At 34.7% G+C, this 24,606-nt stretch overlaps 5 protein-coding genes across 7 annotated transcripts; 3 read left to right on the top strand and 2 right to left on the bottom strand.

Moving 5' to 3' along the window:
• The first annotated feature begins 2,401 nt into the window (after positions 1-2,401).
• Positions 2,402-4,005, top strand: LOC103489441 (probable cysteine protease RD19D). The gene is made up of 3 exons (XM_008448612.3): positions 2,402-2,942; positions 3,185-3,304; positions 3,385-4,005. Exons 1-3 carry the CDS (start codon positions 2,460-2,462, stop codon positions 3,895-3,897), a joined length of 1,116 nt encoding a protein of 371 aa, XP_008446834.2. The 5' UTR covers positions 2,402-2,459; the 3' UTR covers positions 3,898-4,005.
• A 180-nt stretch (positions 4,006-4,185) lies between these two features.
• Positions 4,186-7,828, top strand: LOC103489442 (uncharacterized). The gene is made up of 8 exons (XM_008448613.3): positions 4,186-4,482; positions 4,760-4,833; positions 5,174-5,215; positions 5,701-5,742; positions 5,982-6,065; positions 6,558-6,645; positions 7,178-7,275; positions 7,555-7,828. Exons 1-8 carry the CDS (start codon positions 4,308-4,310, stop codon positions 7,579-7,581), a joined length of 630 nt encoding a protein of 209 aa, XP_008446835.2. The 5' UTR covers positions 4,186-4,307; the 3' UTR covers positions 7,582-7,828.
• An 847-nt stretch (positions 7,829-8,675) lies between these two features.
• LOC103489443 (vacuolar protein-sorting-associated protein 33 homolog) lies at positions 8,676-16,268 on the top strand. Of its 3 annotated transcripts, none has more exons than XM_008448616.3 (22): positions 8,678-8,889; positions 8,975-9,014; positions 9,195-9,275; positions 9,515-9,709; positions 9,816-9,926; positions 10,028-10,093; positions 10,244-10,357; positions 10,446-10,490; positions 10,789-10,845; positions 11,128-11,222; positions 11,626-11,677; positions 11,827-11,883; positions 11,990-12,052; positions 12,149-12,255; positions 12,955-13,077; positions 13,161-13,242; positions 13,352-13,422; positions 14,086-14,166; positions 14,598-14,655; positions 14,755-14,816; positions 15,265-15,358; positions 15,914-16,268. In XM_008448616.3, the coding sequence occupies exons 1-22, from the start codon at positions 8,837-8,839 to the stop codon at positions 16,001-16,003; spliced, it is 1,797 nt and encodes a 598-aa protein (XP_008446838.2). In that variant the 5' UTR covers positions 8,678-8,836; the 3' UTR covers positions 16,004-16,268. The 3 variants fall into 3 exon arrangements, 2 of the variants coding, with proteins under 2 accessions (XP_008446838.2, XP_008446839.2); XM_008448617.2 differs by having other exon boundaries at positions 8,679-8,889; positions 10,244-10,351; XR_007824310.1 differs by lacking the exons at positions 15,265-15,358; positions 15,914-16,268 and having other exon boundaries at positions 8,676-8,889; positions 13,352-13,417.
• A 67-nt stretch (positions 16,269-16,335) lies between these two features.
• On the bottom strand, positions 16,336-19,513 carry LOC103489445 (U-box domain-containing protein 14). The gene is made up of 4 exons (XM_008448618.3): positions 18,841-19,513; positions 18,319-18,435; positions 17,722-18,138; positions 16,336-17,623 (listed from the first exon to the last, which is right to left on the bottom strand). Exons 1-4 carry the CDS (start codon positions 19,111-19,113, stop codon positions 16,547-16,549), a joined length of 1,884 nt encoding a protein of 627 aa, XP_008446840.2. The 5' UTR covers positions 19,114-19,513; the 3' UTR covers positions 16,336-16,546.
• Positions 19,514-22,557: 3,044 nt separating this feature from the next.
• Positions 22,558-23,453, bottom strand: LOC103489446 (SKP1-like protein 12). Its single transcript, XM_008448620.3, has one exon. The coding sequence runs from the start codon at positions 23,265-23,267 to the stop codon at positions 22,779-22,781; it is 489 nt and encodes a 162-aa protein (XP_008446842.1). The 5' UTR covers positions 23,268-23,453; the 3' UTR covers positions 22,558-22,778.
• Positions 23,454-24,606: the final 1,153 nt, after the last annotated feature.

Raw genomic sequence — 24,606 nt, 5'->3', positions numbered from 1 at the left:
AGGGGAAATTAATATGAATGGCAAAAAGAAAAAAATATAAAACTATTTACAAAATAAATAGACATGTACACATATTATATCATCCACCAATAAAATTCCCCCCCACAGTTTTAAAATTTGAAAACTTTCCCTAATTCATCTTATTTATAAGATTGCCCCTCGTTTCTATTAGGGTTTAATTAATTGCCTTTTGAGGTGGCGAATGTCACAATAAACAAATATTAGGTTTATACGTCACCGTTTTAGCGACTATTTTGTTGCATTATTAAGCTTTTGTTTCATTTATTTAATTTTTTATGTGATTAATGTTAAACTTTTGTTTCATAGGAGAAGGCAGAAGCAACATTGAAATAATCATAAATTAATTAATAAACCCAACATGGTGATTAATATAATATAAATTAAATAGACTAATCATAGTCAATATTGTCGACTTGGAATGACTTCATATTAAATTCATTAATGTGTACCCACCATTGTGGAGTTTCCTTTATTAGATTTTTGTTCCCTTGTCTCATATTTATCCATAGAGTTTAATACTTAATTATTGATAGAAGAAATAAATAATTGATTGTTGCAAGTTTTTAGGGCTCAATTTAGTTTAGTGATTAATATAATGATCACTCGTTCCTGAAATTTTTATATGGAACTTAATTATTAACCTAACGTTTTTAAAGCAATCATCTATATCTAAGTTGTGGATTTGACTATTGTCAATGAATGGTAAGCCTCCTAGTGCTCATGGCTTGGCCTTTTCCTAACTATATATAAATTAGATCAAATGTCTCAAAGACATTGGAAGTGAAGGTTAGGTTTTTTTCGAGTGGACGTTGATATGCCTTACATACCTAAATATAAATATGTTGATCAATTATACACATTTAAAAGTTAAATTCTAACACTTGCACGTCGGTATGGAGATTCAAGTTTTACGATTGAAATTTAAGGACCACAATATTTCTTGTTTTTGTAATATTTAAGGGTGAGTATCAGTCGGTTGGAGTCAGTTTTCTGACCAAACCAACTGCAGTTTGTTAGTTAATTTAGTAAATGTTCAATTCAGCCTTGAACCAACTAGGATCAGTTTAGTAAACGTTCAAATTAATTCCAAACACGAAGAAGCACAAATCCACCATTGGTCGGTCTATATATTGGTTTAAACCCTTTGAAATTTCGAAAAAATGTTATCAATTTGGAATTTTCTCAAACTAACATCGACCAAACCTCTTCATATTTTCGACTGACTACCCTCAGTTCGATCGATTTTGGTTAGTTGAGTCGTTTTTTGGGTTTATCGTGCTCGCCCCAAACTACATGGGGTGGATGAATCAAAATGTTAACTAAAAAGGTTGAGATAGTACGACAATATACTCATATTTGTTTTGACGGTTGAATTTTTGCAATTTGGCCAATTAGTAACAACAAGGTTAAAGCATCATTTTCATCATTGTATACTTTAAAGTTTGTCCAACTGTAGCATATACTTTCAATTGTCTAATTTAGACCATGAATTTTCAACAAATATTTAATTTAACCATTCGAAATTAACAACATATTTCATAAAAAAAAAAGAGACGAAACATGTATGTTTTCAAATTTACAACAAAATAATCATGTTTTTTTCAAATAAATCGATAATAAATTTGAGAGCGAAAGCAAGTTTACAGAGCGTTTGGATTGATTTAATTAAAAAACATTTTGAAGAAAATAATTTTTATTTAAACTCATTTTATAAATTTTATTTAAAATATATTTAAAAAGCTATTTTGAGTTATTAGTAAAAACTCTTTTTTTTTTTAATAACTTATTTTTTTATGATAAACATTTGAAAATGTAATTGAAAATACCATAAAATTGAACAAATTTTAAATTATGTAACAATAAGAACAATTAATTTGGATGTGACAGCACAATCGATAAGGTTTAATGGAAACTTTAAATTAAACTAAACCACAAAGAAACAAAAGAGGGGTAAAGAATACGTCGTCGTTTATAGGTCAATATTCTGACTTCTCTGTCAAACGAAGACGAAGAGGCAAATGCCACGACTCACACATGGCCTCCACGTGTCGTTTATCTAAGAAGACACCTATACCAGTTACCACGTATTTTTAACCACATTTACCATTATACCCTTATGTCGGTTTACCAATCCCAACGAAGTCAGATTCTTTTACATGTATTTCGTAAAGTTTAATTTACCATGATTTATTGTACTTAGAAAATAATACTCAATCCATATTCCATATTAGTTGGAAAAACCTCTATTTTTACGTTGATAGATAAAATATGAAAAATATAATTATTAAAAAGGGTTTTTCTAATGGATGGACAGAATGGTAAATGTGCAATTCTACGATTACGTAAACCGCCACGAAGACAAAGCTAGAAAAGCGCCTTTGCCAAACGGCAAAATTCGGACCAAAGCCAAGACACACAAAATTAGAAGCAAAAACAAAATGGCAACGGCGGTAACCCTCCTAGCATGCGCATTTAGCCTCACATTGCTAATTTCCGCTATTCCCTCAGCCACCGCCCTCCGCCATGACCCTGAATTTCTACGCCAGGTCACCGACGGGGAGATTTTCAACAATCTCCCCGCGGGGAGCGAGAGGAAGTTCGCTATGTTCATGGAGAAGTACGGGAAGAGCTATCCGACTAGGAAGGAGTATTTGCACCGCCTTGGGATTTTTGTTAAGAATTTGATCAGGGCGGCGGAGCATCAGGCGTTGGATCCCACCGCCGTGCACGGCGTTACGCAGTTCTCGGACTTGTCGGAGGAGGAGTTTGAGCGGATGTTTATGGGAGTGAGAGGCGGCGCAGGTGGAGCGGGGTTGCAGGAGATGAATCAAGCAGTGGAGGTGTCGGCGGAGGAGGTGAAGGGGTTGCCGGAGAGGTTTGATTGGCGGGAGAAGGGAGCTGTTACCGGAGTTAAGATGCAGGTAAATTTGTATAGTAAATATCAACATAGTTGTTTTGAATATTCATCGAAATAATTTAATGTTTGCAATTATGTTAGAATATGTTTTATATTTAAATCAAAATTAAACAATTACTTAATTAAAGGTTTAATTTAGTCGTTAATCAAATTTAGTATTATTTAGTATTAATTTTTTTAAAAATGAAAAATCAAATAGGGTATAAAATTAGGATTTATTTATGATTTATTGTTTGGGTGTTTCAGGGCACGTGCGGATCATGCTGGGCATTCAGCACGTGTGGAGCAGTTGAAGGCGCCCATTTCATAGCCACCGGAAAACTCCTCAACCTCAGCGAACAACAGCTCGTCGATTGCGATCACACGGTCAGTACCCTAATTTCTTCCCCTTCCCCAATTTCCTTCTCCAAATCCGAACCGTTATTCATTTCTCTTCCATTCCCCAGTGCGATCCAACGGACAAAACCGCCTGCAACAACGGCTGCAACGGCGGCCTAATGACCAACGCCTACAAATACCTAATCCAATCCGGCGGCCTCGAGGAAGAATCTTCATACCCTTACACCGGCCGCAGCGGCCAATGCAACTTCCAATCCGACAAAATCGCAGTTAAGGTCTCCAATTTCACCACCATTCCCATCGACGAGAATCAGATCGCCGCTCATCTGGTCCGCAGCGGCCCGCTCGCCGTCGGGCTTAACGCCGTGTTCATGCAGACATACATCGGCGGCGTATCCTGTCCGTTGATCTGCGGGAAGAGATTCGTCAACCACGGCGTGCTTATGGTAGGGTACGGCGACGAAGGGTTCTCGATTCTTCGGTTCAGGAAATTGCCGTACTGGATTATAAAAAATTCTTGGGGAGAACGGTGGGGAGAACATGGTTACTACCGGCTCTGCCGCGGCCATGGTATATGTGGAATTAATACCATGGTTTCGGCCGTCGTTACTCAGGCTTAGATTTAATTTTGGGATATGTTTTTTTTTTTGTCTTCCATACTATTCTAGTGGATATGTAATTCCATTTGCAAGTGTTTTTCTTTAATCCATGGACTTTATTTTATAGAACTACTTTCACTAATGGCTAAAATATACAATTAGTTTGTAATGTAATCTTGGGAAGAATTTAGATTTGACCATGTGTTCAATTTCGATCAAAATGGATTAAATTGCCAAATTTTGGTCAAATTCGTGTCTTTTAGATACAACAAAATTGGAGAAGCCCCTAATGAAGAAAGATTATACCAACAATTCATTTATATATCATACATTATGTTATTTATATGAAACAAGACTATATCAAACTATAATTAGTAACATTGATTCAACAAAGCGACGACGTTGGGGATAAGACACAAACCACGGAGCTAATGGCTTCGTCTCTAACCTTCTCGCCTTATCCATTTTTGAACTCACGTACCCTCCGGACAACCTTATTCCATTTCATCAATGGCGCTTCTTCCAAAATTCCACCTCTATCCGCTTCTTCTACGTGTAATCCCTTCAAGTTAAAGCTCCGACGAGCTTCCAAAGCGTCTTCGGAAGGTTTGTTCACTGTTAGTCGTTGTCGATTCTCTAATTTGGAATTTATTCAGGTGGTTATCGAGAGCTGATGTTCGTCTTGGATTATCGTCATTCGTCTTGATTTTTGCTGTTTCCAAGTATTTTTCTCATGGAGGAAGTGGAATACGCGTCTTTCCGATTAGAAATTGCCGAAAATCTCGACAAGCCTGGAACTAATTGTCCCTCGGATCACTTGGTTGTCCTGTTCATCGTCTCATATTCTTTCTTTCACATGGTACTGTTAATTTCGCTTCTGCAGGGGCTTCCAATGAATTAATCGAGGATACGAAGTTTGTTCCCTTGAATGCTGATGATCCCAGATATGGTCCACCTGTAAGTTCTGGTTAGTTTCAGCGTCATTGTTGCAAAATTTTCACTTGAGTGTTCTTTTCTCGAAGGGAGGCATGGTATGTCTTTTTGTTGCTCCATTTCAGTGAACTTCTTTGAATGTTTATGTTTGTTGTTGTAAAAGATTCTCAATATGATGTGGAACTGTAATGAATATCGGCACCTTCTTCTAAAATTTCATTTTGGAATTTGTTTGTCTTTAGGGTTATAATTCTTTTATGCTTCTCTTAGAGTGTGAAGTTATGTCTTTAAACTATTTCCTTTCCATTTTCTTTAAAGAGTTTAAGGGAAAGTAGTTTAAAATACAGACTGTTCATTATTACAGGCGTTGCTGCTGCTGGGCTTTGAGCTGGACGAGGCAGCGAAGGTAAGCTTTGAGGTTTTTCCCCCTTTTCTGCAGTTCATCTCTAGCAAATTTAAAGAAGTAGAAGTACATCATGTTTTATCCAAATGGAAAATTGGAGGATCATTGAACTTTTACTTTTTCAAGGGAAAGCAAGCTAGTTAAGGGGGAGATTTTGTAAACTAATTAGTCTGTGTTGTTTTGCTCACTTACAAATTATCGCAACACTCGCTAACCGATTTGTTTTAAATGTCAATTTTAACTGTATGGTTGGTTGAGGTTTAAGAGGCTTACTATTTATAAATACTAGTTTTCTTTCTCTGTCTAAGGCCTCACGTTATTTTATGATGAAGCAACATTAAAAAATTTCATTCGAAGTTACTGTATGTAGTCACTGTGGCACGGAACACCTCAGAATTCCTGGGCTTCTTGCTAATCCTTAGCTTTTGAATGCTAATATCGAAAAATTTTCCCGACTCATTAATTTTTTGCCCACATTTTGATTACAGATTCAAGAGCTTTTGAAGGATTTGGACGGTGAATTCATGCGGGTAACGCATTTCCCCTCGCATTATATTCTTTAGATAAGATGAAAGGGTGATGTTGGTTAGTGTAGTAGAATAAGACATGAGATTCTCTATTCAATGCATTGCAAAACCCATTGTCGAAAATTAAGAGGCTCTGCCATGGGCGTTGTCTTACAATTGCATGTATGTATAATCATCGCTACCAGTTCGTGGTACCAAACAACTTACATCAATAATCTGCAGAACAGTTTTTGTTATTGTAGGTTATTCTTTGTACCGAAGATATGATTACCCGATCCCTGTGGGAAGCAGTTCATACAAACCAACCAGTTTTGGCAAAAGTGAAGGTCAAGTTCTGAATTTCCTAAAATTTGGCTCGTTTAGAGTTGTTACGTGCTTGCCAGATTGCGTTCTTCTGATAAGAAGGATATTTTAAATGTCATGTAGGAAAACATATTTCTTGGAACCCTTGCAAATTTGAGTCTGCATCTGAATTTTAATTATACTAAATTGTGTTTTCAGCGTCGTTATTCTCTATCTTTTTTTTTTATCGGAGGAGGGATCTCGACAACAATCTCAATGTTATACTATAATTTATGAAGGCCTAATAAGTATGCATATAACATGGCCTGACATGCCGATGATCATGCAACTGAAGCGATGACATGATTAACACCAAAAAAGAGAAAAAAAATGAAAGAAACCTAGCAATGGTGTGCAAAGCACTTCGGATCTTAAACTTTTCATATAATGTTTCCTTTGCTAATGTAATGCTGCAACATATCGATATAAACTATAAATTATCGCCATGGTACTCATTCTGTGTATTATTTCTTCAGATAGCCAGATCATTGCCACGAATCTGTTTCTTATCTGGTCTAAGCGGAGAGGAAATGATGATGTTCATTGATGCTTTTCCAGAAACTGGTACTGAAAGATGCTCTTCTTTTTCCATTTTAAGAAGTTAGAATCTTCTGAAATCCAAGAGTATATTAAAAGTTCAAAAATCTTGTACTCTCCCATATTGTCGTTGTGCAAACACAATGATCTACCATCATTGGATAATCATCAATGAAATAGTTATAACCCATACATCATTAGATAATCATCAACAAAATAATTATGATCACAACACCAAAATCGAACAAGTCAGATGGAATCTCTTCCTCTCCCTCTCAGTACCTTCTACAAGAGTCATCCCAGAAATTAACTAGAACTTAGTGATAGACCTAGCCTCAATTTTACTCATCAACAAGCAATGAAGAAGTTTTGACTTTCGAGAGCTTCCGTAAGTCGTAACCATATTCCTTGGGGCCCACGACATTTACCTCACGTAATTACAGCACTCTTCTTCCCACACTTACGTGTATATACTTTTATAATTGGGGGCTATCACTTGGAAGAATGTCCTTTTTGTCAAATTTACTCCAACCTCTCTTCTGATTTTCTTTTGGTGCAGGACTTGAACCAGCTGTATTTGCTGCTCTTGTTCCCAACGCTGCTAACAAACCAGTAGAAGAGTTAATAGAAGAGATCATGGGAGACCATGAAGCGATGGTAAGGAAGAACTCATTGTTTCGTTCATCTGAATTTCTAACGCCTTCAACCGTCTATTATCCGGTACCAATGAAACTAATCTTCTCTGTTTGATCCCCTAAAACTAATCCTAAGCTACCAACTTTAATTGCTCTGAGAAATGGTAACTTTTTTCTCCATTCATAGCCTGAAATGAATTTGTCTGAGTTGCTCAATTCTATAAATATGGTATGGTCGTCCATTTTATCTTATGAAGCTGATTTAGCCCTACCATTAAAAAGACCTTATGTTTTTATGCAGACTGGTGCTGCATCAGAAGGGACATAGGGAAGAACTCCAACTAGAAACCTGCAGATTTGGAGAAAACACTTTCTTCCCCCTTTGTTCCTTTTGCTATTCTTTCTTTTGAAAATCATTGATCTTCTTGTCTTAAATCCAATCTGGACTTGTCTTGGATTTTACTCAACTATGTATTATCCCTTGTAATAAGTTGAGTGTGAAAATTAGAAAAAGAAAAAAAGAAAAAAAAAAACAAAGAGAAAGAAGTAAAAGTAAATCTTATTAGTTGTTCTAATTTTCTTTAAAAGTAGAGATGATTTTTACCTATTTGTTATCTCATTAAGAAAATAATAAATTATGTTTTTCAGTAAACAAATTTCCTATCTAAAACATGGAAGAATTTTGTATATAAATCACTGATTTTGACATGTAGTTTCTTAATTCCTATTAAATAATGAATATTGAAAATCTATATCCCTAAGTTTTGTTTTCTTTCCCATCTTTCAAACCCAATGTTTGCTTCAAACATTGCTCTTTCTAAAGCATAAAATATTTCAAATCATTGTACTGAAACAGGAATATCTTTTCTTTAACTTTCTTGGTTTCAATTGGAGTTGTTAAAACAAAATAGTTAATAAATTCTCACTCTTCATTTTGTTAGCTAAAACGAAATCAAGTTCTAAAAAATAAAAAAAATTCAAAGTATCTATTTAGTAGAGGTGAAAAGTATAAAATAGAATTTAGGAGAAAATGGTAAATGTCAAAAATTAAAATTTTGAAAAAAATGTAGTTTTTTACAAATTTGTTTTTATTTTAGAATTTGACAAAAAATGGGGAAATATACAAAATGAGAAGAAAATGAACATAATTTTTAAAAAACCAAAAATTAAAGCACAAATAGTTACAAATAAGCAAAAATAAAAATGAAATTGGCAGCACTTTAGAGTAAGATAAATTGTGTAGTGGATTTAGTTTAATTTTGAAAAATGGAATGCATTGTAATGGTAAATTCAGTCTTATTTTTAAAACACAAAGTTTATTCTAAAAAAATTTCACAAAAAAGTTCTAAATAAAAAAAAACTTTTAATTTTTAAAAAAGTTTTTTTTCTCTAATCAAAATATTTTATATTTCTAAAAAAATAGTTCAGAAAATAATAAAACGAACGCGACGGCGCCGATGAAAAAAAGACTACGGATGCAACGGAGGTCGACCCGCCATCTTCTTCCAGCGAGGGAAAGGAAAATTCTCTATTAACAAAGACTCGAATTGAAATAAAGAAGACAAGAAAATTCTTCAGCTTCGATGGCGCAGATTCCGAATTTGGATAATGCTCCTTTGAATCTCCGAGCGCTCAGGTTCTTATTCTGATCATGGCTTCATAGTGATTTGCTGCTATTTCTTTCAATCCGTTTCCTCAAGTATTCATGGTCAAATTTTCAGGGAACAATCTCAGAAGGAGCTCATTAACATCCTGAAAAACGTGAGTTCCTTTCTTCTATCTGTTTGGTTACCTAGAATACATTACAGGAATTAAAAACTAAATTATATTGGAGTTTACGGATTGTTTAACACAGTGTGCACGTGTAGTGTTAGATTGAAAATTAGATTTCGAGGAGTTAATTCGTCAAATTTTGCTTTGAATTTTGATGTTGTTGTTTAGATTCGAGGAAGGAAGTGTTTAGTCGTTGATCCTAAGCTGGGAGGTTCTCTATCCTTAATCATCCAAACGTCTGTACTTAAGGTACTCTCTTCTTTTCACTTAAGGCTTGTTTTTATCGGTGGACGATGGAGATCGGATACTGGAAGAATTCATGAGACTATCTCATTTTCCTATATGTATTTGGCTGTTCATTTTGAATCTTGTGAATTGATTTGTGTCCTTACTCAGTTAAGTCGTGTTTTATCTTTCTGGTAGGAATTTAATTATTTATCTCAGTTGCCAATTTTAATCGTTTAATTGTTGGTGCTGGTGCGAAACAGGAACATGGAGCTGAATTGCGACATCTTTCATCTGATCCAATTCAAACTGATTGCAATAAGGTGGTTTATCTTGTTCGGGCTCAGATGGACTTGATGCGATTCATATGTTCTAATATTCAAAGTGACATTTCGAAAGGACTTCAAAGAGAATACTTTGTTTATTTTGCCCCTCGCCGTACAGTAGTTTGTGAGAGGGTAAGACTTGGGAGCCAATTGGAGTTATGGTCCAAGTTTTGAGATCTACTAGGTTAAAAATTTTGGTCGCATTCGCATAATTGGAGTTAAAATTTAAATTATGCAGGTTCTGGAGGAGGAAAAGGTCCACCACCTGTTGACTATCGGGGAGTATCCTTTATATGTAATTCCATTGGATGAGGATATTCTGTCATTTGAGCTTGATCGTTCAAACAAAGTATAAAAGTTTATTTAATTGTGTTATTTGGTATTGTCAAAGTTCTTTCTTTGTGCTTATGCATGACTTGACATTTAACTTCTGTCTCCCTTTTCCGGTAGGAATACCTTGTTGATGGTGATACTAGTTCACTCTGGCATATTGCAAAAGCAATTCACAAGCTTGAGGTTGTACAATCTTTCCTGCATTTTGTTTTTAGAATAAAATCTAGGACGTGGGAAAATATTTTTAAGTACATAGCAAAATACCATGTTCACTCATTTATATTCCTGAATAAATATATAATCATGGGATAATTATTTGGTTGTGAATGTTAGTTTTCCTTTGGGGCAATACCAAATGTGAGGGCCAAAGGGAGAGCATCAGTACGTGTTGCTGACATTCTAAATCATTTGCAAACAGAGGAACCTGTTAACTCAAATGATGTAAATGTTGAACTTGAAGGCACCTTATTCTCTCTTTCTTTTCAATTTCCTTTAAAGAATTTATGCATGGATTGATTTATTCATTTTATTTCAGATGGTTGTGCCAGAGATAAATACACTCATTCTTATAGATAGGGAGGTAAAGTTTCATTAAACTCCATCATATCTTGCTCTGAATGTCATTATGTAACATGGTTTGATTTGTATATGCTATAATTTTTCTATTATTTTTGGTAATCTATTGATGGGGATATGAAAGTTATATTTATTTCAAAACATGAATAATTGTAATTGAGTCTTCTGTCCTAAGAGCTCCTTGGTTCCAAAGGAGGATAGATTGGAGTTTGATGCTAAAGCAAAGAGCTCTTTCATATATTCATTTGCCCATTCTATTAAACTGCCCCTGTTGTTTAGAACTTGATATTCCTGCTTTGCAGGTGGACATGGTCACTCCCATGTGTTCTCAGTTGACATATGAAGGGTTGGTTGATGAGGTGAGCTAATGCACGAGTGGAACTTCTTCTTCTTTATCTTTTGTGTTTTTGTTTTTGCCCCATTGCACAACGACGATCACTTGATTTTGTTTAACATGACATGAAGATTCTTATACAGATAGATAGTTAATTTGCTATAACTTCTCCCATTTTGGCTTCAAAACCTCACCAACTCTCGATTATGTACTCTTCACAATACTTATTAGCCTACTCATCATAATTCAAATAGACTCCACGTGTAACTTAATTTTGTTTTGAAGTTTTCTGATATGGGCTTTGTAGTTTTTGCATGTGAATAATGGTTCTGTGGAGCTTGATTCATCAATCATGGGTGCTCAACAAGATGGAAAAAAGATCAAGGTTCCACTTAATTCAAGGTTTGTACTTTCTTTGCTCGATATGTTTAGCCAACCTTAGCAGCAAGCAGTATAAGCTGATTCTCACTATATTATATATTTATTGGTCTTCTTTCTTTTATGCTGAACGAATTTACTATGCATTTCTGTGCTATCATTTAGCTTTATTATTCTCTTTACGTGTCTCACTTCTGGGATGAATTGGATTTGACAGTTTGTTATACCAGATTGTAAAAGTCGATACTTTTTACTTTATGCAAACTTAGTTTTTCGTTAAACAGGATTTTTTTTAGAGAGAAATACTTAGAGAAAAGTATGATTGAAAACATGACATCAAGAACAAGATAGTGTTAATTGGCTGAGTGATTATATTATTTATCAATTCTCAATTTATATTTATTTATTTCTTTACTTGTAATTCTAGTGACAAGCTGTATAAGGAGACGAGGGATCTCAACTTTGAAGTGGTTGTCCAGGTTGATCTAGTTTTATCAACTCTTTTTAGTGGATTATAATTAACTTCCTTTTCTCCGTCATTCCTTCTTTTGAATTTGCATGTAATATTTTTATTACTCCTCTTCTTGAAGTTCCACTTCCTTAATTGTCTTCTTCAGCATAATTGCAGATTCTACGTCAAAAAGCTATGAACATGAAGCAGGACTATGCAGAGATGTCAACTACTGTAAGCTGTTCATTGTCAACCTACACATCTATTTCAATTGACTCATACGATTAAATTGGAAAAGCTTTTGCAACAAACTCTAATTGGTAGTTCATGTCAAATACAGACACAGTCAGTTTCTGAGTTGAAAGACTTTGTTAAAAAGCTGAATTCATTGCCTGAAATGACGGTAAGTATCTTCTGCTTTTTCTTTTTCCCTTGAAGACTTTATCAAGGGGCATTTTACATGATAATAAAATTATTGTTTGCCATAATTTATTTCTAGAGGCACATTAACCTGGCTCAACACTTGTCGACGTTCACATCAAAGCCATCCTTTCTTGGGCAGCTTGACATGGAACACACAATTATTGAAGCTGAAAGCTATGACATGTAAACTAACCTTAACTTACATTTGAGTTTTTGGACATGAAATGTGCTAGTTGGTTTTAACTTGTTTTTTATATATAATTCTTGTAAGAGAAATATTGAAGTCTTTATTTTTTGTATTTGATGATGTTCATCTAGGAAATGGAGGCTTTATTTATGCTTGTGCTCGTATGGCCTACTAAACAATAAAATGGAGAAATTTAGTTGTGAAAGTCTAAATGAAAAATTCATTTATCATGCATGCTGTGCAATGTATTGAATCCGTGTTTGTTCTTCTTTATGGTACTTTTGAAGTTCGTTTATGTTCGACTTTCTAAAAGCTATTTATCTTTACAACTTCACATATACTTGGTAGTGGCTGTTTTCCCTCTCTATGTTCTACACTTGCAACGTATTATTTTAAAAATTATTTAGAACGATCCTTTGTATATTGTCCCTCTCTTGTTTCTTTTGAATACTTACTTTGGAAAACTACAACATATTACTTTGCTTTCTGCTTTCTCTGACAAAATTGTTACAAGTACCCTATCCAACACATTTTCATAGTAAAAGAATATCTTTTTTTGTTTACAATAGGAAATAGTTTTTAAGTACAATTTTAAAGCTGTTCTATAGTTATCATGAAAATACACTTGTTACGAGCCTATCCCTCATATATTATGTGTTATGTATTGGTGAAAATGTTATAGTTTCTTCCTGCAGATGTTTTGAATACATTGAAGAACTGATCCATAAGCAGGAGTCCCTTGTTAAAGTCCTCCGTCTTCTCATCTTGCTTTCTGTTACAAATTCTGGTTTACCTAAAAAGCATTTTGACTACTTTAGGTAAGAATTGTTCTAGTCAGATTTTTATTTCCTTCTATTAGTTTGGATACTCTTGGTGTGTTACATAGCTTTTGGTTTTTTAGGAGAGAGATACTCCACAGCTATGGGTTTGAACACATGGGTACGTTGAATAACTTGGAGAAAGCAGGATTAGTCAAAAAACAGGTTGAGCCCTCTTCGTCTAGATTGAGGAAATTTGTGGTTTACTTTCAAATTCTCAAGACACCATCGATGATAATTTTAAACCATGATTGTTATGGTCTATACCCTGCAGGAGTCTAAAAGCAACTGGCTAACTGTCAAACGTGGTCTGCAACTTGTTGTAGAGGACACAAACACAGTGAAGTATTATTCTTCTTCATCTTTTTACCCACTTTTTTACAGTTCCACTTAAATAATCTCAAGGCACGTGCAGATCAATATGCCGCAAAATTTTTGCTTTTGATTTTTTTAAATTAAAGTTCTGTATTTTGGCAAGATGTGATATCTTTTCAACAATGTTGGAATAAGTTTAGTATTAAATTAACGAGTCATCTTCTTGGTTGGAGAACCATGTTTTAGACTCATGGCACCCCTCACTTGCCTTAAACCTAGCTAGTTGTAGTTGTATTGAAAAGGAATGAGTGGTTTTTCTAATTTAACCAATGTCGGATTTTAAAAGCCCCGTTTTTAAGTGTTTATTTATTTATTTAAAAATTTTAATGGAAAGATCTGAAATCCTATTATTTATGAGTTAATGTTTATTCCCTTTATCTTATTCTTTCCATATTAGAATCTCTCTTCATTTACGGCTTCCAGCGTTTATGGCTCCATTTTTTTTCATTTGGATGTGTAGCGATTGTTGGCATGTTTATAATTGGCACATCTGAGAGCCTAGTTTAGAATTGCATGCGGTCTTTTTTTCAACCATGTATAACTCATGTACTATCTTAATTGTGCAAGAGATTTTTCAAAACGTCTGCCTCCTTGGCTGTCAATAAATTTTGACTTATATATATTGTGTTGCAGCCCGACAGACATTGCGTATGTCTTTTCTGGATATGCACCTCTTAGCATTCGTCTTGTCCAACAAGCTGTAAGATCTGGATGGTCAGCCTCCTTTCTTTTTCTCTCCCTCTCTCTCTCTCTCTTTCTCTTTTTTTTTTTTGGGGGGGGGGGGGATGTGAAAGTTTTGAATATTTGCCGTATTCTTGCCTTTGCTTCTTTTAGTTGCACTTTTACCCATGAATATTGTGAAAAAAAATAACACATTGTCCATGTTGGTGATCTCATTCTTAGTTATTTTATATTTCTCTAATTGAATTTGGTTTCTGTAGCTCTTCGGGTTGGGATTGTCATAAATTTCATAATTGTTTTCCCTACTTTTCCAGCTAATGTTTTTTCCCATTAATTATTTTTGTTTTCATTCTCAAGTTTGCTCAGTATCTACCATGTCTCTGTTTGTACGTACGTAAATTTTGTACTTCGGATATGATTCATCTCCATTTTGCGAAATTAATCTCACTGCCTGGGTATATCAGGCGTCCTATTGAAGAAATTTTGAAGTTATTACCTGGGCCTCATTCAGAAACAAAGAGAGTCAGTAAATTTGTCTTTACGATCTATTGTGATTTTTGCAATTTTCTTTCCTTCTTCTGTTGGCTTATTCTTTATAATTATTTTGGTTTTGAAATCCAGGGTAGATTCCTTAGCAGTTCATCCTATGATTCGTTGCAAGGGGCTTCAGCCAGTAATGACAAGTAAGTCTAAACTATGTCAATATGTAAGATGATGTATGACTAATGTTACAAGATCTTATTAAACATCGTTTTGCCCTCCAAAGAATGAAGAGACCAGTAGAGTTTTTTGTTTTCCTTCATTGAAAGTTTGGTTTCTTAAAAAATGGAGAAAACTAGCAGCAGCGCTGCAGCACCAGTACAGTTGGCCATGTAGCTACCTAACTAAAACGACTAATCTTTTATGGCCATAACTCTCTAATCTCAATGGCCACAATTCTCAGAAAACATAACAAAAGAATACTGAAAAGTGAAAAAGTGAACTTCAATATCATTGATAGATTTTTACAATTGTGTTATTTCTGCCAAAGAATACCGAGGATGGAAACTTTCATTAATGGTAGTTTCCTGATAATGCACAAGTGACGATCTCATTGCTTTGGCTTTGACAATTAATGTCTCCACTTGTCAGAGTGACAGATGGAAGACGCACAGTTGTATTCGTTGTTTTTGTTGGAGGTGTAACATTTGCCGAGATTTCTGCTCTTCGATTTCTGAGTGGTCAGGTATGGAATTAGGTTGTCTATTAAATTTTGGTTTTCTTGTACAGGTCCAACTTATTACGAACATTTTTCTTTCAAATGAAAGTTAAATTGCACTATTTATCCTGCATTAAGATGAATAATTGATATCAACACGTTCACTTTACTTCAAACAATATTGATACCAACACATTCATTAACGACAACATTTTTACTTGAATCTACCCCCCACCCGAAGAAGGAAACAAATCAATGTTGCTTCATTTCATGTTTTTCACTTACGGTTATAACTTTGTAAAAGACTTGCAAGAGGTAATAAAATACAGATAAAAGAGAAGGGAAGTAAAGTGGGGGGAAAATAGTAGAGAAACCTAGGGATGTAACAAAATAACGTGCTAAGCCATTTCATTCGGCCATCTTTAGCTAAGAACAAAGGATTATCTATCGTAGCTTTATCGAATACTGATGGGTTTTACGCTCAATTGGATCTAATGGATAAGGATATTCCCGCGTTTTTGGTGTACGTTTATATTTAGGGCTCTTTCACCCTGATCTCTTTCGATTGTTGACATCTTGCAGGAAGGAATGGCTTACGAGTTGATAGTTGGTACCACAAAGATTGTTAGTGGCAATTCCTTGACTGAAACATTTGTGGAGAAGTTAGGCTAATTCTAATTCAGTATTGCGAGTCTAACCGTTTATCGTCTTCCACATCGAACCTTTTTCGTTCACAAAAGAGTTTGTTCTGTTTGCTGTCCTTTTCGTTTTGCTCCCTTTGAATTATAATTTCTTTTTCTTTTTTTATCAAGATTGGTTGTTCGTGACAATGATGAGTGTTGGTTTCTACAAGTTCTTGCAGGCTGTATACTCTCACATATTTGATCCCATCAGTGTAAAGAATCATCTATTTACTATGATTTCATATTCCATTTTAGATTGCTTCAAAATAACAGTTGATTGCTTTATATATTATCGTCTACAAAATATCTGCTTACAGTGGGTATTAAATCTTACCTTGGAGGACCTTTTTGCACTCTCTTCACCAAACATTCAAACTACAAACATAGAATTCCTTCATCATAAACACAATAATCAATATAAAAAAATAACGGTATCCTTCACTTTTGATACCTTCGTAATTTACAAGGGTGAAGATGGCATTTACTTCATGTCCATCACCACTAAAATAACAAAATCAAACCTCCAAATTGTTTATAGATTAGGTGATGGTCTATCAAAACGTTGAAACAGTTCTAAAATGCTTCCTGCTTTTCTCTTTGCTCTCTCTGTGCCATTCTCAGATACTTCCTTTAATGCCTCTTCTGCCCCATGTTCTCTAGCTAGCTTCAACTGCTCGAAATCCGTACTACAAAGCGACCACAGCACAGCAGCAGCATTCTCCCGGTTTCGTGGAGAACCTGTTCTGATGAACTCCAACAGAATCGTCATCGGCTCAGCTTCCCCTATTGCCGTTTTTCCTTCATGGTGAGTTGCAAGTATTGCTAGAATGGCTAGAGCTTCATCCACCATTCCACCTCCAGCATCTTTTAGAAATCCCATAAGTGGATTCACAATTCCTGCTCTTATTGCTCTAGCTTTGTTTCCCTGATATATTGATAGATTGAAAATAGCAGTGGCAGCATCTTTCTTTCCTCTTGGCGTACCTTCTCGAAGCAAACTAATAAGGGCAGGAATTGCCCCGGCTGCTCCGATTGCAACCTTGTTCTCGTCAATTACGGATAGACTGAAAAGCGTTGCAGCTGCATTTTCCCTTGCCTCCATACTGCCATTTCTCAACACTTCTACTACGGCAGGTATGGCTCGTAAGTCGACAATGGTTCTTTTGTTACCGTCGTTGATTGAAAGATTCAATAACGCCGTAACTGCATGCTCCTGGGTCCTAGTGTCATTCGAGGATAATAGTTCAACAAGGAATGGAATAGCTCCTGCCTCAGCAATACAAATTCTGTTATCCGAATTCCTCTTCGCTAGTAACCGGAGCTCGCCTGCAGCTGATCTTTTTTGTTCTGGAGATCCATTTACCAATTTTACTAGTAACGCATCGATGGCTGACCGATCACAGTCCGAAACATTGTTTCCGGCTTTCTTGTTTCTACAGCTACCTTGCTTCTTTGGCAGTTCAACACCATTGTTCTCGCACCACAAAGCAATTAGACTCTTCAAAACGTAATTTGGTGTTAAGGCTGTATGTAGTAAAGCTTGCTGAGATTTTGGACAAGTTTTGTGCCCTGCATCCAACCATTTCTGAATGCAAGATCTCTCATATGTCTACAAAAGATCAGAAAACAATCATCTATTAATAAGCATCATAACAATAAGAAAAACAAGAAAGAACTTGCATTGTGTCCGTCGATTTTGATGTTCACCTGCCCGGTGGAAACGATAACCGGATCCCTCATCAATTCAAGAGATATGGGGCATCTGAAATCGTCGGGGATGACAGGAGATCTGTGTTTAATGGTAGTAGTTTTTTCGTCTTGAGAAGTTTCAACTTCCGGGTTTTCTGATTGTACAAAATCCTTCAACTTCTTTAAAATGGACGACATTTTACCAAAAACATCCTCAGGGTCTCCATCACTCGAGATCACTAACTCATGGATCGCTAGTGACTCTTTCTTCAGATCGTTTAGAGTTCGAAGATGCAGCTTTTCAGAAAGTCTCTTCAATACTGCAGGGTCGGGATCTTTTTCTTCTTGTAATATGGCTAAATCCTTGTCTAATTGCGTATCAGCTAAACTTACTCGCTCTTTTGCTCGTTTGAATTGCGCATGAACAAGTTCAGTCTGAGACCAACGGAATCGACAGTTAGCCGTCGGGACATCAACCAGTAAGCATATATCTCATCCAACTCAACTAATCAAAATTTATTACTAAAATGGCACTCACGGAAAAACACCTAATAAAGAGAACATGACAAATCCCATTTACAATGAAAGTTCATGGAGGTCAGGTAATCACTGTACCTGTTCCCGAACCTCGTCCGAGATCCCAAGCTTGTCAATGGGAAGCTTGCTGAGCGCTGCTTCAATATCTTCTGTCATATGATGAAACTCAAGGCCAATCATTTCCGACTGCGAAGCCTGAAACAAAAGAGGGAGAAGGAAAATTCCATAAAGCATCAAATGAATTTTCTTGAAAGCTGCTTGTCAAAATAGATAGCATTCTAGAAATTATTCATTCCCCAGTGAATAGCGGATCAAATGAAAAATCATAGGAACCACAAAAGATCTTCAAATTAACATGCCTTTCTTCTTCAAACAATGGAACAAATACGGACGAATATCAAAGATTCCGAAACATTAAACCATTTCACACATTCATAGGAACAAAAACAGATGGATCAGCCAAGAAATTTCTTGTTAACATGATGAAAATTACCATCACTGATTAACTTTGAATTCTAGTTTAATCATTATCTCAGATTCTCAACAACCAAAGACAGAAATTAAGAACAGCATAGAAGAAAGGAAAAACAAAACCAATACCTGAAATAGCTTGCTACCTCGGCTGACCGACTTAAGAAGCTCAATAGCAGAATCCAACGCAATTTTGAGCAACTCCAAGCTCTTAAGAACATCCAACTCAACTTCTTCTTCCCCATCTCTTAATTCTTCAAACAGAGGGCTCAATAATTTGACTCTTCGAATCAGGTCCCCATACATCTTCTTACAGATGCCGTTACACTCAGGAAGCCCTGAAATCTCCCTCACGGACTCCGGCAGTTGATTCACCACCATATCTTTCTCCGATGGACCCATTTAACAATTCTGCAAAATTGTAAAGAAATCGCCTCGAATTCAAGGGTTTCGAAGGTTTTGAAGAAGACCCAGATGAGAGAATCAACCCAATTTCGATCGTAATAGAAACTATAATGATTTGGTTAGAAATTTAGAAGTGGGGTATGTGAAAAACTCCATAGATGATGAATTTAGAGATGAAATTGTAAAGATCAATGAATGTAAATACTTATAAAGACTAAGAATTGAGGTGAGAAAATTGAATGTTTAATAGGTAAGAAGGATTAAATGAAAAGATAAATAAGTTTAAGGCTTAGGTGAGCCGTCTGCTGAGGGAGATCATTTCATTTGGCATTAGGATGACCAAATTAATACATAAATTTATGATTTTTTTCTCTTTCTTCTGATGTATAAATTTCTAACATTGCCATTGAAGAAGGGTCCGAAGACTTTTGTATGGATTTTGAGAGAATACCACAAAAGTAGGGGAAAGAAAAAAAAACATTAGAAGAGGTCAAAGTCAACAGGTTGGGGCTTTAATATTGAAATGAATTTCCAACTCTTTTTTTTCTTGTTTACTTTTTACTTTTTACTTTAAAAAAAGAAATTGTGGAGAGGAGAAATGGATAGTTTAAAGACATAAATTTAAAAAGATTATATAGTCTCTCTAGTCTAAGTAACTTCCTATTTTATTATGCTTGGAGTTAGTTTGAGTTAGTTGAAGCTAAAAAAAGAATTTGAGTCAATACATAACTTTTTAATTAAATTATAGGCAAAGTAGAAATTTTTGGGAAGATCGAAACTTCGGTCTAAATATTTTGAAATACAAGTTGTGAAGACACAAAGTAGCCAATCGTGTTAGATTTATTTAAATATATAATACTATTACTAAAGTAGCTCAGGTACATTATCTGCTATTTTATCTCTTATGAGCATGTTATTTTATTATGCTCATTAAGTAAATAGGTAATACTATCTTTATTAAACACTATGATGGATGAAATCTATATAAAAAATTTTAGAGAATGATTCTTCACTAACTCATTCAATTAGTTCTCTCTTTCCATCAAAATATCTAATTAAGTAATAAAGGAAGGTAAAGTGAAAGAAATAAAATCCCTTAAAAGACCTTCATAGATCAAGATAGGTTACTTTAACTAAACTTAATTTGTAAAAAGTGTCGAGTTCAAAGATCTTGACATTTATTGTTTTATATAAATAATTTTAAAGTAAGATTTACAATAAAAACTTAGCTCAACTGGTATCGATACGAGTTCAAATCTCCTCGTCTCCTATTTATACTAAAAAAGGTATAAAAGTTTCAAGACTTAAAAAAAAAAAATAGTTAGAAGATCTATGTAGTTCAAAATGTAGAAGTCAATCCAATAATATCGATAAGTCTCAAAATGCAGTAGATACAAAACAAAACAAAAAAAGAATCGTATAACATAACAAAATTGATGATTATAAATAAATGTTGCTATTGGTATTTATTATATTGATATTGATAAAATGGATATATATTTCATATAAAAGGATATTGGTTAAATTGTTGAATAGTTAAAAAAGAAAAAGAAAAGAAAAGTTGGTTTATGAAGGGAAAAATAACAATGTGTCAAGGAAAAGTCAAATTCAATTTGCGCGCATACCTCAAAACGTATGGCCAAGAAATGACGCGCCGGCGATAGAATTGGGCCCTCCTTCTAGATCCCCCAAATCTTAACCCAATTTCTCTCTTCCTCTTTCTTTTTTCTCTAATACGATACTAGTTGAGTTTGGTAATAATTATAGAAGAGTTATTGTGGAAGTTGACACGAATAACAAAATGGTAAATGTGAATTGATGCAAATAAACGAGATAAGTTGTTTTTTTACCTATCTAGCCCTATTCTCCAAAATTACCAAAGTTGCCAAACACCACTCGAAAGTCTTGACATTAGAATAACATCGACATCGTTAGACAAATGTTAATGATAGTAATAATATTATGTAAATTAATTTTTGAAACCATAAGAAATTGAAATTTTATTTAGGATTGGGGGCAGGGAGGGTAATAGTTGGTGTGAAATACTTGAAAATTTTCCATCAAAGGTCATCATTAGTTAATGGAGGCTAACTTTTTAAAATACAAAAATTGACACCAAATAGCTTTAATATATATATATATACACACACACACACACACAATGCATTTAGGCCATTATTTTTAGTTTTGACTTTGCTCTAATTTAGAGGGCTTGTCAAAAGACCCACGTGTTTGTCATTTCAAATATGATGATGCTATTAATTAGAAAAATTGTAATTTGTTTTTGGTGCATTTGATGAGATTTATCGTCTTCATCATTCTCAATATTATATTTTTGATATAGTTTTCATTTGGTTTGAACAATTTTACTCACAAAGTTTGATTATTAGTCTCTATGTTAAGATTCACATTTTTAACATCAATTTTTCACTATATGCATTGGGCATCTTTGAGAACTGCAGCTACAAGAATTTAAGATGGAAAAACACAATCAAAGATACAAAACTACAGCTGATTTTTTTTCATTACACAAGATCAGTATATTTTTAATATTTTGCCAAAAATCAAGAATTCTAGCTCGATCGATCCGGTGATCCGTTGCCAACACACCTAGACCAGAGGAGTGGGATAGAGGAGAATCCAAGGACCACGTGGGAGAGTTTCCGAGAAGGTCTAAAGGGGGAAGTGGCCAGGGAGAAAGAGTCAGGATGGACACAGAGATTGGACTAAGCATAGGATCCAATTGCAAAAGGAGGATCAATTCAGAGCAACTTTAATTATATGAATGGCTTCAGTTTTAAGCATACTTTTGAAGCCTAAACTTTCTTTCATTACCTCATGAGAAGTAGAAGAGGCATTGAATGTCCTCTGTTAGATATAGAGAAATCAGCTTCTTCATCATCTTCAACTACGGGCTTACAGGGGCCTTTTAAACTTGTGGTGGGAGTAGTGGACCTTTCTATTGAATCATCACTTGTGGTAACACTCAAGCTTCAAGTGAAGTTGATCATTCAATCGAAGTTCTCCACACAAGGCTCATCATCACTTGTTGGAGAGAATGTACTAAAGCTTAATGTCCCATGTGCTTGACAAAAGAGCCATCTTGTGTATTAATTATATACGTGAGAACAACATCCATGGTTTCACTCCAATATTTTAAACCCTTTTAGAATAGTTCTAAAAGCAAAGCTCATAATAATTTATTCTCATCATTCCCAAGTGGTTGTCTGCTATGTCACAAACAAAAAGTTCTAAATAGTTCCCTTTAAGATCAATGGTTTTTCCACGTGCTTATTTATAAAGAAACCTATCTCTACTATCATCATATTCTATCCAATCATCAAGAACCATCAAAGCTAAGAACAGATTCATTTAAAGATCAATACTTTGATGTATTATTATGATTAAGTTTAGAAAAGATGGATGTAGAATATCTTCAAATAAAGAAAGGTTTCAACATAGAAATTAATAATATTGCGACACATCAGTATTTTTTCCAGCAAGAACATTAACATTTGAAAACAAAAACTCATGGATTGCCTCAAAAATTTGAAAACAGCAAATAGTAAACCATGAATCTTTAATATTTCTAATATATTCTATTGACACCCATCTTGTTTTTTCCTCAAAAACATGAACTAAAAGTTAGCGAAATCAAAAATTTATTTACTGCCGCTGGTGCTACCGCTACCGGATGGTTCGAAGACCCAAGCATTCTGGCGTCGAATCTCAGCCTCTTCTTCAGGTGTAAAATCATTCGTGATGTTAAAGATCTTCCGAATCTCCTCCGGACTCTTTCCGGAGATTTTATCAGCGACACATTGGCAAGTTGCATGAAATAAATCGGTAACTTCCAGGTAATTGGCAGCCATTATAAGCTCAAACAACAAATCCAAATCCAGATCCTCCATGAACTTGGTTTTCCAAGCATGAAGATCTTCCTCTGCTAATTTTTCCTCGACATGCATCGCAATCCACTCGATCACCATTCCCAGCAATTTTCCACTGATATTCGGCAGCGGAATCGTGATTTCATCGCCATTGGAATTGTCCTCTTCAAGAAAGTTACGAACCACCACTGATTGCTTCGCGACCTCCTCACTCACCTTGAAAATCTCGTTCTCAGATGATCTTAGGTTAACAGTCCTCATATTTGATGATCAATCAAAGAATGGAATCGAAGAAACAGAGATGAATTTGGGAATTTCTCGAAGATGAATGGATGAATTAATTGATTCGATGAATGGCCGTATTTATAGGGATTAGGGTTTTTCTTTTAGGGGAACTTCTTTGATCAATTCCCAACTCACATTCCTTTTCGGAATTTAATTCCAAAGATTTTCTAATGGAAAAATAATAATAATAATATTAACTTTCCTTATTTATTATTTTCTGTTCGAAAATTTCGTGAGAAGTTATAATTTTATCTTTTTTTTTATTTAATTTAATGATTAAAATTTTGATGTAATTTAATTTCCTTGAACACACTTTCCAGAATTTAAACCTTATTTAAAAGCTAATAAATTCCTTAAAAATGGATTCATATTTTAGTTTAATCTTTACAATTTTGGTGAGATTAATTAATTCAAATATTTTTTGTTTCCAATTTGATTGATATAGTAAATCAAATATTTGAAATTTGAACCAATTCTATCTTCGAACATATAACTACATCAAATTAATTAATGATTATCATTAAACAATTGAGTTTATTAGATGAATTAACTTCTAATATACAAACATGGATATTGTTGATGATTTTTAATTTGACTTAAATTTGGAATCTTTCTTGTCGCATATTAATGGACATTGTTGATACTTCAAATATTATAAATTACATTTACTTTATAATAAAGAATTATTAATGTAGCCTGGCCATAAGTCACACAACTTCTTCAATCTGACTAAAAGCAATAATTTAAAAAAATTGAAGTTGGAAAACCTCTACAATACTTTTATACCTTCAGCAAATAACAATAGAATTTTGTTCATTCCATTTCTAAGAAAGCCAACATGGAACTCGAAGAAAAGAAAAACAAAAAGGCTTTTAAAATAGAATCGAATCCCATTCAAAGTTCATGAAAAAAAATGGTTGTGTGAGCTTGGTTGAAGATCTGTGTTCGACCTATGGAATCGGTTAACGGAGGAAATATATGGCTTGCACGTTACAAGCAGGAATTTGGGCGAAGGTCCATTGGTTCAGTGCCACTAGATCGGGTGGAGGGCATCACGTGAGTGAGGCTAGGTTCATAAGAGCCAAGCTTCTTTAATTTCTTCCCTCTCCTTGGCTCTGGGCTTTGGGCGAAGGCCCATTTTTAAGTGCCACTAGATCAAGAGGGCAACACGTTTGGCTAGCTTCCCAGAGTAGCTTAACTTCCCTTTCTTATCGGTGGAAAAGGATAACAAGTCGTTTTTCCTTGGCCGAATAGATACTCCGTAGAATGTTCCAAGCTCAACAACCAATTTTTCCACCTAGTTATTAATTATTAT

Source organism: Cucumis melo, chromosome 10 (assembly GCF_025177605.1).
Source record: "Cucumis melo cultivar AY chromosome 10, USDA_Cmelo_AY_1.0, whole genome shotgun sequence".
In the NCBI taxonomy this organism is placed as follows: Eukaryota; Viridiplantae; Streptophyta; class Magnoliopsida; order Cucurbitales; family Cucurbitaceae; genus Cucumis; species Cucumis melo.
Note: the sequence above shows the minus strand (reverse complement) of the source record. Positions and strands in the feature narration are given on the sequence as shown.